Source organism: Mus musculus, chromosome 12, assembly GCF_000001635.26.
Source record: "Mus musculus strain C57BL/6J chromosome 12, GRCm38.p6 C57BL/6J".
NCBI classification, from domain to species: domain Eukaryota; kingdom Metazoa; phylum Chordata; class Mammalia; order Rodentia; family Muridae; genus Mus; species Mus musculus.
The window spans coordinates 113,322,073-113,334,591 of record NC_000078.6 but is presented as its reverse complement, the minus strand read 5'-3'; the positions used below and the strand labels follow the sequence as shown (position 1 = coordinate 113,334,591).

General features: G+C 50.0%; 1 gene segment (V, D, J or C) and 1 further gene; both read left to right on the top strand.

The window, feature by feature from the left end:
- Igh (immunoglobulin heavy chain complex) overlaps positions 1-12,519 on the top strand; it is a 2,751,187-nt gene that overhangs the window by 2,675,363 nt on the left and 63,305 nt on the right.
- Positions 4,069-8,051, top strand: Ighg1 (immunoglobulin heavy constant gamma 1 (G1m marker)). The segment is given in 6 exon segments: positions 4,069-4,359; positions 4,710-4,748; positions 4,852-5,172; positions 5,294-5,613; positions 6,725-7,150; positions 7,968-8,051. Coding segments are annotated over 6 exon segments (1,481 nt in total).

Below are 12,519 nucleotides of genomic sequence, written 5' to 3'. Positions count from 1 at the left end.
GAAACCAGGACAGGTGGAAGAATGGGGATCCAGGTGCTGCAGCTACAGGTAAGCAGGGACAGGTGGAAGTGTGGAGACCCAGGCAGAGCAGCTATAGGGCAGCCAGGACAGGTGGGAGTGTGGGGATCCAGGTAAGGCAGGACTGGGGAGTCAAGGTAGGTGGAATGTGAAGTTCCAGGCAGAACAGGTCCAGGGTGCCAGGACAGGTACAAGTTTAGTAGTTATAGAGGAACAGGGGCAGGTTAGAATGAAGGATGGGCATCCCGGGTGAGCAAATACAAGGGAACTGATGGCAAATGGAAGGGCAGGGACCCAGACTAAATGGCTACAGAGAAGCTGAGGCAGGTAAGAGTGTGGGAACCCAGTCAAAAACCACAGAAGAGCAGGAGCTAATTGGCACGGGCTGGGGTGCATGCTGGCTACTCATAGGGAAGCTGGGATAAGTAGTAGTTGGGGATTCTAAGCAGTCACAGAGAAGCTGATCCCGGTGAGAGTACGGGGTACACAGCTGAGCAAATACTACATAGCTGGAGCTGATGGCTGTATAAGGTACCAGGCTGAGCAGCTGAAGGTAACCTGGACCTAGTGGGGGTGTGGGAGACCTGGCTGAGCAGCTACCAAGGATCAGGGATAGACATGTAAGCAGTCAAGCTCAGCTACTACATGAGAGCTGGAGCTAGTATGAAGGTGGAGGTCCAGTTGAGTGTCTTTAGAGAAACTGAGGCAAGTGGGAGTGCAGAGATCCAGGCTGAGCAGCTCCAGCTTAGCTGGTATAGGTGACAGGATGGGGGATAACAAGGCTAAGAACACACAGAGAGCAGGATCTCCTGGGTAGGTTACAGGTCAAGACTGAGTAGAATCAGGGGAGCTGAGGTTGGGAGTAATGCAGAATTCCAGACTTAGCAGTCCAGGCAAACTAAACCAAGTGGGAGTGTGGGAGTCCTAACTGAACAAATACCAGGCATATGAAGCTGATAAGTGTGTATAAAGTACCAAGCTGAGCAGCTACAGGAGAGCTGGGATAGCTATGTGGGGAGACCAGGTTAAGCAAACAGTGGAGAGCAAGATAAAGTCTTAATGTATGCATCCAGGCTGAATAGACACAGGGGAGCTGAGGAAGGCAGTACTAGAGGATTCTAGGCTTAGAAGTCACAGGGAAACTGAGGCCTGGGTGAGGGTGGGCATCCTAGCTGGAAAAATCACCAGGGAGCTGGAGCTGATGGGTATAAAAAGGTACCAGGTTGAGCAGCTACAGGAGAGCTAGGACATGTGGGGATGTTTTGTTCCAGGCTGAACAACTGTAGAGCATCAGGGGGAGGTGGAACTTTAAGAAGTCAGGCTGAGCAGCTACAGGAGAGCTGCAGCTATTCGGTATGTGGAGGTCCAGCCAGAGCAGTTACAGGGTAGCTGGGATAAATGGGGCTGGAGAACCAGGCTAAGAAGACACAGGGGAGCAGGTTCTAGTCTGCATAGGAGTGGGGATCCAGGTCGAGTACACACAGAAGAGAAAAGGGTAGGTAGTAATGGAGGATTCTAGACTCAGCTATAACTGAGTGGTAGTGTGAGTGTTCTAGCTGGAAAAAAAAATACCATGAAGCTGGAGCTGATGGGTATAAAAGGAACGAGCCTGAGAAACTGTAGGGTATCTGGGGTGGATGGGGATGTGGGGAGTCATGCTGAGCTGCTACAAGGGCAGTGTGGCCTCTAGGAGTGTAGGGGACCAAACTGAGCATCTACAGGGAAACTGAGGCAAACTGGAGTGTAGGGCTCCAGAATGAGCAACTGCAGGTCAGCTGAGGCCGGTAAGAGTGTGGGGAACCAGACTGGACAGTTAGTTGCAAGTTAGCCAGGGTAGGTGAGAGTTCTATTAGAGAAGCCTCAGCAGAATGGGAAGTGGGAACTAGGAAACCAGGATGAGCACCTAACAACAGAAGTGAGGCAGGTTAGGGTGTAGGGGATGAGCTGTGCAGCTACTGTGGAGCACGCAGACTGGAATAGAAGAGGTTCTGGCTGAACACTTGAAGGGAACCAGGTAGGCAGGAGGCAGTGTGTACAGACAGCTGAATGAGACATCATGCAGGGCCAGTTCCCTGCCCTGAGCTACATTAGCTGGGACCAGGGCCAGCGGTTGAGGAACCAGGCAGAGGTAAAATGGTGGTGTGATAGGAAGCCAATGGCAGAGGGGAGGGAGAAGTTATGCTTATGTCATGCTGGAATGTAGGAAGGGGAAAGAGCCAGGATGTCTAGGCTGGAGCTGATCCGGCTGTCTGCTCTGATGGCAGCAACAGGCCTGAGCTTCTCTGGACTCAAGAAGCCAGGGCAACAAAATAAAGGGGGCCTAGCAGAGCAAAGACACTGCTAGCACTGGGATCAGGAAAACAGGACAAGACTCCCGATCCAGGAGGTCATGGGAGGGAAGGAGAAGACTACAGGGGACTGTCCTTGGGAAAGAGTAAGGGCCCACTGGAGGGAGTGCTCAGGAAGCAAGCCCATTGACAGGGGAGAACAAGGCTGGTGGACGTCTGGATGGGCAGTAGGCAGCCCCAAGTCCCAGGAGGGAGAGAAGAGGCAGATAGGAAAACAGGTCAGGTCTAGCAGAGGCCTACTGAAGTACTCTCCTCAGGACAGAACCCTGAATACTGGAAAATGCGGAACTGCTGCAGGCACAAAGAATAGCTGAGGTCTAAGAGTAAAACAGACTAGGGGATGAGAGGACCTTAGGAAGAGCCTTTGGCTGAGCAGGAACAAGAACAGGGGAAATCCTAGGGCTGACATTGCCAGTGGAAACATACAGGCTGGAGCTCTTTAGTCAGGAGCTCCAGCTGTGATCTAGACATCAGGCAGGAAGATCAAATCTGTCCCAACAATACAGGGGACAGAGGCTCAACCTAGAGTGTGAGCATCAGGGGCTGTGCAGGAGATTTCAGAGCTCAGGTGCAGCAGAGACTAGCATGGCCCTGGGGATAAAGGGAAGGATCCAAGGGACAAGGGGATAATCCTGGGGAGGTAAGGGCCAGCTTCGTGACAGAAGGTGGTGGTGTCCAACTTCAAGAGCCCTGTGCTACAATTTAAAAAAAAAAAAAAAGGAAAGGGACTTCTCTGTGTTTGGCAACACAAGTGCGATGCACAGGCAGGAAGATCAAATCTGTCCCAACAATACAGGGGACAGAGGGTCAACCTACAAAAGGAAAGAACCTGGGGCAGTGTGAAGACAACACTGTAGAAGCCAAGGCTGAGTTCACTGAGCTCTCGTTAGTGAGACTACACAGCAAGGAGGTGGCGGGCACTGAGCAGTGAGGCCCCGGGAAGTGGGGGTGATGGTGGTGACGGTGGTAACTGTTAAGAACTGGGGGAAAGAATTGTGGAGAACCAAGCTAAATAGTTATGTCAAACCACATGTTTAGGAGCCTGGGTTGACTTCATAGGGAGTAGGCATGGAGGCTAATCTAGAGGTTTGTGTATAGGCAAGAAGTGAATCCTGACCCAAGAATAGAGAGTGCTAAACGGACTTAGTTCAAAGACAACTGAAAAAGACAATGCCTGCAAAACAAAGCTAAGGCCAGAGCTCTTGGACTATGAAGAGTTCAGGGAACCTAAGAACAGGGACCATCTGTGTACAGGCCAAGGCCGGTAGAAGCAGCCTAGGAAGTGTCAAGAGCCAACGTGGCTGGGTGGGCAAAGACAGGAAGGGACTGTTAGGCTGCAGGGATGTGCCGACTTCAATGTGCTTCAGTATTGTCCAGATTGTGTGCAGCCATATGGCCCAGGTATAAGAGGTTTAACAGTGGAACACAGATGCCCACATCAGACAGCTGGGGGGCGGGGGTGAACACAGATACCCATACTGGAAAGCAGGTGGGGCATTTTCCTAGGAACGGGACTGGGCTCAATGGCCTCAGGTCTCATCTGGTCTGGTGATCCTGACATTGATAGGCCCAAATGTTGGATATCACCTACTCCATGTAGAGAGTCGGGGACATGGGAAGGGTGCAAAAGAGCGGCCTTCTAGAAGGTTTGGTCCTGTCCTGTCCTGTCTGACAGTGTAATCACATATACTTTTTCTTGTAGCCAAAACGACACCCCCATCTGTCTATCCACTGGCCCCTGGATCTGCTGCCCAAACTAACTCCATGGTGACCCTGGGATGCCTGGTCAAGGGCTATTTCCCTGAGCCAGTGACAGTGACCTGGAACTCTGGATCCCTGTCCAGCGGTGTGCACACCTTCCCAGCTGTCCTGCAGTCTGACCTCTACACTCTGAGCAGCTCAGTGACTGTCCCCTCCAGCACCTGGCCCAGCCAGACCGTCACCTGCAACGTTGCCCACCCGGCCAGCAGCACCAAGGTGGACAAGAAAATTGGTGAGAGGACGTATAGGGAGGAGGGGTTCACTAGAGGTGAGGCTCAAGCCATTAGCCTGCCTAAACCAACCAGGCTGGACAGCCATCACCAGGAAATGGATCTCAGCCCAGAAGATCGAAAGTTGTTCTTCTCCCTTCTGGAGATTTCTATGTCCTTTACACTCATTGGTTAATATCCTGGGTTGGATTCCCACACATCTTGACAAACAGAGACAATTGAGTATCACCAGCCAAAAGTCATACCCAAAAACAGCCTGGCATGACCTCACACCAGACTCAAACTTACCCTACCTTTATCCTGGTGGCTTCTCATCTCCAGACCCCAGTAACACATAGCTTTCTCTCCACAGTGCCCAGGGATTGTGGTTGTAAGCCTTGCATATGTACAGGTAAGTCAGTAGGCCTTTCACCCTGACCCCAGATGCAACAAGTGGCCATGTTAGAGGGTGGCCCAGGTATTGACCTATTTCCACCTTTCTTCTTCATCCTTAGTCCCAGAAGTATCATCTGTCTTCATCTTCCCCCCAAAGCCCAAGGATGTGCTCACCATTACTCTGACTCCTAAGGTCACGTGTGTTGTGGTAGACATCAGCAAGGATGATCCCGAGGTCCAGTTCAGCTGGTTTGTAGATGATGTGGAGGTGCACACAGCTCAGACGAAACCCCGGGAGGAGCAGATCAACAGCACTTTCCGTTCAGTCAGTGAACTTCCCATCATGCACCAGGACTGGCTCAATGGCAAGGAGTTCAAATGCAGGGTCAACAGTGCAGCTTTCCCTGCCCCCATCGAGAAAACCATCTCCAAAACCAAAGGTGAGAGCTGCAGTGTGTGACATAGAAGCTGCAATAGTCAGTCCATAGACAGAGCTTGGCATAACAGACCCCTGCCTTGTCCATGACCTCTGTGCTAACCAATCTCTTTACCCACCCACAGGCAGACCGAAGGCTCCACAGGTGTACACCATTCCACCTCCCAAGGAGCAGATGGCCAAGGATAAAGTCAGTCTGACCTGCATGATAACAAACTTCTTCCCTGAAGACATTACTGTGGAGTGGCAGTGGAATGGGCAGCCAGCGGAGAACTACAAGAACACTCAGCCCATCATGGACACAGATGGCTCTTACTTCGTCTACAGCAAGCTCAATGTGCAGAAGAGCAACTGGGAGGCAGGAAATACTTTCACCTGCTCTGTGTTACATGAGGGCCTGCACAACCACCATACTGAGAAGAGCCTCTCCCACTCTCCTGGTAAATGATCCCAGTGTCCTTGGAGCCCTCTGGTCCTACAGGACTCTGACACCTACCTCCACCCCTCCCTGTGTAAATAAAGCACCCAGCACTGCCTTGGGACCCTGCAATAATGTCCTGGTGATTTCTGAGATGTAGAGTCTAGCTAGGTCATGGAATGAGGGGTCTCCATGGTTTGAGGCCTGAGTTGTGACTAAGGAAAAACCCATAGGCCTACACTGCCACACCCAGCACTTTTGAATTTGCCTGACATGAAAAGAATTTACCTCTCCCTGGAAAGTGGAGCCTTATCCCTAGGCAGTTCCCTTACCAGACCTTCCTCTAGCTTGCACTTTGTTCTGGGCACAGAATGTGTCTAACCCCCCAAAGCAAGGAAGACACAACCTCTACCTCCCTCACTCTGTCCTTACCCCTTTTCCTGGCTAAGCATCTCACTGAGTGCGCTGAATAGATGCATGTGGCCACAGTCTTGCAGACAGACCCTTGCCATCTCTCCACTCAGCTTTCCAGAGGCTAAGTCTAGCCCGTATGGTGATAATGCAGGGAGCTCTATGCTATCTCAGTGCTATCAGACTCCCAAGTGGAGGATGAACATGGACCCATTAAAACCAACCTGCGCAGCAACACCCTGCCAATAAGGCCCGTATGTGAAAATGTGCACACATCTACACATGCACAGGCACACACACACACACATGCATGGGCACACACACATACAGAGAGAGAGAATCACAGAAACTCCCATGAGCATCCTATACAGTACTCAAAGATAAAAAGGTACCAGGTCTACCCACATGATCATCCTCGGCATTTACAAGTGGGCCAACTGATACAGATAAAACTTTTCTATGCCAAGGACGCCAACATATACACAAGTCCGCTCATGACAAATCTGTCCCTGAACCTCAGACTGGCGCCCGTGACTCATACAGTGGACACTCCTCCAAAGCTGTATAGCTTCCTTTACTTCCCTGTGTGTACTTTCTCTGAAGTACACTCATCACACAGAAGAGGCCCTGTGATTACTCTGGCCCTCTGTTCTTGGTCATCAGAGAATAGACAGAAGATCAGGCAAACTACACAGACACTTCCCACAATCATCACAGGCCCTGACTCTGCTCTCCAGTCTCAAAACTGAAGGCTGGAGCACACAGAATAAGCTCCTGCACAGGCCAGGCCAGTATCGGGTCCAGTGTGTCTGACTGAGCCCAGGGACAAAATGGCAGCACTTTGGGGAACTGAGGTTTCTGGTCCAAGAAGGAGAGATGGAGGCCCAGGGAGGGTCTGCTGACCCAGCCCAGCCCAGCCCAGCTGCAGCTTTCTCCTGGGCCTCCATACAGCCTCCTGCCACACAGGGAATGGCCCTAGCCCCACCTTATTGGGACAAACACTGACCGCCCTCTCTGTCCAGGGCTGCAACTGGACGAGACCTGTGCTGAGGCCCAGGACGGGGAGCTGGACGGGCTCTGGACGACCATCACCATCTTCATCAGCCTCTTCCTGCTCAGTGTGTGCTACAGCGCTGCTGTCACACTCTTCAAGGTCAGCCATACTGTCCCCACAGTGTCTACAATGTCCTCATACTCTTCCCCATACTGTCCCTGTGGTGACCTATACCCCACACTGTCCCATGCTAATGACCACAGTCTTACATGCTATGTAATGCTGTCTACCCTTCTGTATGCACAGTCTCACAATGTCCCATGCAGTCTCCACGATGCTCCATACTGTCCCCATTCCAACCCATGCTGCCCCTTGTTCCCCGCTATGCTGTCCCATGCTATTGTCTGTATTTTCATGCTCTTTTCACACTGTCCCTAGTGTCACATTCTGCCCATGTTGTCCACCACATTGTCCCCACTCTGTACACAGCCTCACACTGTACCCTGCTACCCGATAATGTTCCCTGTTGTCCCCAACTCTCTCCCTGCACCATTTGTCAACTGTCCCCTGAATTCCCATGTTGTTCCCACACTGTTAGTGTGTAATGTGCTCTGTCCCAGGTGTACCTTGTTCCGTGCTGTCTCACTTCATCGCCCATTCTGTCCTTGTACTAACCCCACTCTATCACCACACTGTCCCTATGCACTGCCCACATTGTCCTCATACTGTCCCATTTTGTATCTTCATCCTGTCCCCATAGTGTCCAATGATCTACCCCACACTATTCCCACTTCATGCCCCTACAATTTCCCTATTCCATTCCTCTCTGGTCACCATGCCATCCTTCCCACTCCTGCACAGCTGGAGAGGGACTCCCGGGATGAGTCCTTGCCCAGATGAGCTACCTATCTAGAGGAGTCTTCAGGTGGGAAGGGAATGCAGTCTTGATCTTGGTCTTATTCACCCTGTCTCACAGGTAAAGTGGATCTTCTCCTCGGTGGTGGAGCTGAAGCAGACACTGGTTCCTGAATACAAGAACATGATTGGGCAAGCACCCTAGGCCACCTCCTGTAATGGCATTTCCCAGGCCCCGAAGGACCCTGTCCAATATGCCAAGCAGCACAACTGAGATCACACTGTCTGCTCATCTCGCTTTCCTCCGACCCCGAGACTCAGCTACTCTCAAATTTTCCCTCTCTGAAGGACCATGTGGACATTACATTGCTCCAGGCCACAGCCACCAGGACCTAAAACACCATCACAGCAGCACCAAAGACACTGGATAGACCCACAAGGGCAATAGTTTCCTCAACAGTATATCCAAACTGTTGGGACAAACGAGCAATCACTGAAGAAGTGACAAGTTCCCACAATGTCAGTGTCCAGCTGAGAAGGGACAAAAAGTGGTACCAGCCCTGTCCACACCACCTTCTAATTCACAGGAATACGTGATAGAAGAGGCAGGTTGTAGATCCGAAAGATGAGACAGATTTTATCAACTCCAGAAAGAGCTGGGTCCAACTGAATTATTCTAGCGACCTTGGCATTGTCATGACCTGCCATGACCTTCCTCCTTAACACTTCGATAAACCCTGGGATATGGAAAATGCCTGTGTTTCTCAGGGTTTGGGAAAGAACCATCCATGTTGGGATTCTTGTGTAGATCCTCCTTCTGGTCACAGATGCAATACACTGGATTTTCAGGCAAAGGAGCAAATTCACAGACAACTCTGGCCCTACAGCCCTAAGACCTAGACACCACCATCTCCTTGGAATTATCAAATTTAACACCCGGCACACAACAAAGAAGGACTGGGACTTTGAGGCCTTTGTGTAGCCCTAGAGGGGGCAGAGGCCACTGAGCAGGGATTGGGTGATCACAAGGACCTCCTGGAGAGGGACCTGAGGAGCAGGTTCCAATTGGGCCAAAGAAAGAAGAACAACAATAGAGATGAAGGATGCTGGAAAGAGCCATGGTACAGCAGTCTTGTCCTTCAGACATGACTCTTACAGCCCAGGACTCTTACAGTAGCTAGCTGGAGCAGAAGTCCAAGGGATTACCATGCCCTAGGGCCACAGGCTACTGGAGGGTGGAGTGAGTCTACTACACAGGTCCAATGCCTGTTTCTCCATTGCTTCTCAGCCAATGAGAAATCAGAGTCTCCACCTCCAAGAAAAAGGAAGGTGGAAATGAAAGGTGAGCACCTGCCTTCCCGTGACTGGCAGAAAGATCTCCACGGACTCAAGGCTTTGACTTCAAACTTCCCGTAGATCCCTGATGTCTTTAAGGACTCTGTCTGCTTTGTTGGTTTTGTTTGTTTGTTTTGTACTTTGTCAATAAAACATTTTTCAAATATTCTACAATTGCTGTGCTCTTCCTATGCAAACTGGCCCTGGCACTTCAAAACATGGCACAGTTAAGTTGACCAGTGGGCCATGCAGAGCATACTACCCCTCCTGGTCCTGTGTCCTACCAGATATCCTCTAAGTGTCCCTTCACTGCTGGGCTCCAGTTCTGCTGCCCTGAACCACACAGGTCCTCAGTCTGTCCTCCCTATGGGCAGTTTCATCCCAGCCAGAAGCTGCCCTGTGGCCCCTAGGCTGCCCAGGCATGGTCTCCCACACCAACCACACAAACTAAGAAGCCTGTCCCATACATTGACCTCAGGCTCAGTGATAACATTTCTATAGAAAAAGGAAAGGAATAAGAAAAAAAAAACTCCATATTACATGGGGGCTGCCTACCTTGCTGATGCTTATTGTCTCAAGCAAGTTTGGAGAAGTTCCAAATCAGGCACTGACAGGGTGGGTTCTCAGCCATGCTCTTCTTACCTGGTAGGTGCCTTCTCCCCCATGGCACCTCACAGGCTCTCCATCTGTGTGTGTCTGGGTCCTGATCTCTTCTCATAAGTACAAAGTCAGGCTGGAAGAGGTACACCCTAGCCCTCATTATAACTTACCAGTTTATGATCCTGTCTGCAAACATCTGAGGTCCCTGTGGCTCAAATGTCAATTAGTGAGTCTTCTGGGGACAGAATTTAGTCCACATTAGCTCTCCCTGTGGAAAGTACTGCCTACATCCTATGCCCCTCCCCCCATGGCCACTTCCCAAGGTCTCATCCATCCAGCATCAGCTGTCTCAAGTCTCCTCCAAAGCTCTGCTAGTTAGGTAAGGGTGAGATGTGGGTGTAACTCATTCAGGGGCAAGCTCACATTGTATAGGCCATGGCTGTCAGGAATGTCATTAAGGCTGTCAGCACAGAGAAGACACTTATTCCAGGTTGATCTGAGCAGGTGCTGAGGTTCAAAGGCAGATTATAGAAAGATTCCTTGCTATAGAGATCGTCCACTGTAATCCTCTTGCATTACCTTACGATAACAACATTGCTAGGGAAAAGTGAAGAAATAAGAAGAGAAGAAATACTCTAGAGAAAGATTATACAGGGGCTTCCCAGTGTCTCCTGTTGTGCTAGGTATGTCTGTGTCCTACAAGGGTTGGATTCTATCTTCGCATGGAGATCAGAAGACACAGGCTCCACGGCCTGAGATAGCACAGAGAGGCTCAGAAAAATGCTTCTGGAATGTAGGAGTGTTAGCATCAATGGAGAGCTAAGGTACACAATCAAAGACCTCCTAAGCAAGCACCTAAAACATGAGCCAGGTGCTAGCTGGGCAGTGAGTTCTCAGATGGAATTTAGATGTCTTAAGATATATCCTTGACTGTTAGAGACTGTTCAAGTCTATATATGCTCTACTGGTGGCTATATGAGGGACCTCGACTGGCCTGGACTGGCCAAGGAAGATCCTGTCAGCATAGCTACGGGGGGAGTGGGGGGAGGGGTTCAGGGAGGGGCAGAATCCTAACTGGCCAGTGCCATTGCAGCCTCTGGTGTTGGGAAAGGCATGCTCTACCTAGAACTGAGGAGCAGCAGATTCCTGTGAGTGGTGTTGCTGCTGGAGAAGCCATAGGGAGACGGACACTGGAGGTATTCATAGCTCATGCACAGACGGCTGCATTGGGGCCTGGGTTTTAGTCAAGAGTACTGAGCAGCTACTACAAAACTGGGCACTTAGGACACACAGCTGGGAGTTAGAACAGTGGAGCCTAGACTACAAAGAGGACAGCTGCCCTAACTCTGAGAAAAGCTATTTAATCCTGGACAAACCTCTGCTCACTGTGCAACCAAACATCCCTCCCTGCAAAGCAGTGAAGGAAGGACAGAGATCATGAGTTTAGAGATCATTTAGGCCTGGGACTGTTTTCTTGCTCTGATAAGAGGAAATGTTGGTTTTATCTCAGAGTTCAAGTGTACAGTCCCCGAAGCAAGAGTCTTGCCTTCTTTTCTGTTGCATCCTGACAATAGCAGTTTTCCTCAATGGCAGTTTAAGCCTAGGGTCTATCACCATGGGAAGGGAGAGCAGGAACCTGAGGTAGCTGGTCCCTCCACAGTGACAAACAGAGAGAGGGGTGAGCACATGCCCACTTCCCAGTGACCAATGATGTTAGGAAAGAAATCCAGTGGGGAAGAAGAGGGAATGGAGGAGAGGGAATAGGGATTGGTTTTATACATTACAAGTATTGTGAGATTCCCTAACAAGAAAGAAAGCTACTGCAAAAACGGCTCAGGAGGAAAAGGCACTCTGTGTGGAGCTCTTCAGTGGGTATGAAATGGTGATGGAGAAGCCCAGGTGCACTGAAAATCCAGGAGCTGAATTTGATCACCAGGACGCATATGGTAGAGAGGAAAATGAATTGATTCCCAAATGTTCTCCTCTATGTGTGCACCGTGGCATGTGCATGCACACAATTACACATAAACACATTCAACATAAATACAACACACATATACACGCTGCACACACATACACACACAGAACACACACCACACACACACACCACACACAATCACACACATATTCCACACAGTACACCACAAACATCTATACACACCACACACACACAGACACACACACACACACATTCATACACAGCACAACACAAACATCTATACACAACACACACACAATACACATAGTCACACGCATATTCACTCACACACATATTCACCCACACACAATCATACATAGACACATTCAACATAAACACAACACCACACACACACACACTTGCACACACAAATGTAATGATTTTTTTAAGGACTACATCTTTTTTCCTCTCTGTCTGCATCGCTGAAGGTGTTCATGCTCCCATCCTTGCCAGACAGCACTTTATGAGAAATGAGTCATAGCCATGCCACAGCCTCAGTGTGGTACTGACTTAAAATTTCCTCCAGCAGATAATCTATTCTATTCCTTATGAACATGGCCAGATACTTTCCCAGAATGTAACAGAGGCCATCATACCTTGATGAGATCCTGTCCCCCTTAGAACCCCATGGGCTGGGTCCTTGCTGTCCAAAGCCCCTTTTTAATGTTGCCTGCACTGGGCTTTCTCTTCCTGTAGCAAATCTTTGCACCTTATTTTTTTAAGTTCCTAGAGCAGGTATATCCTGAGAAAGTACTTATTT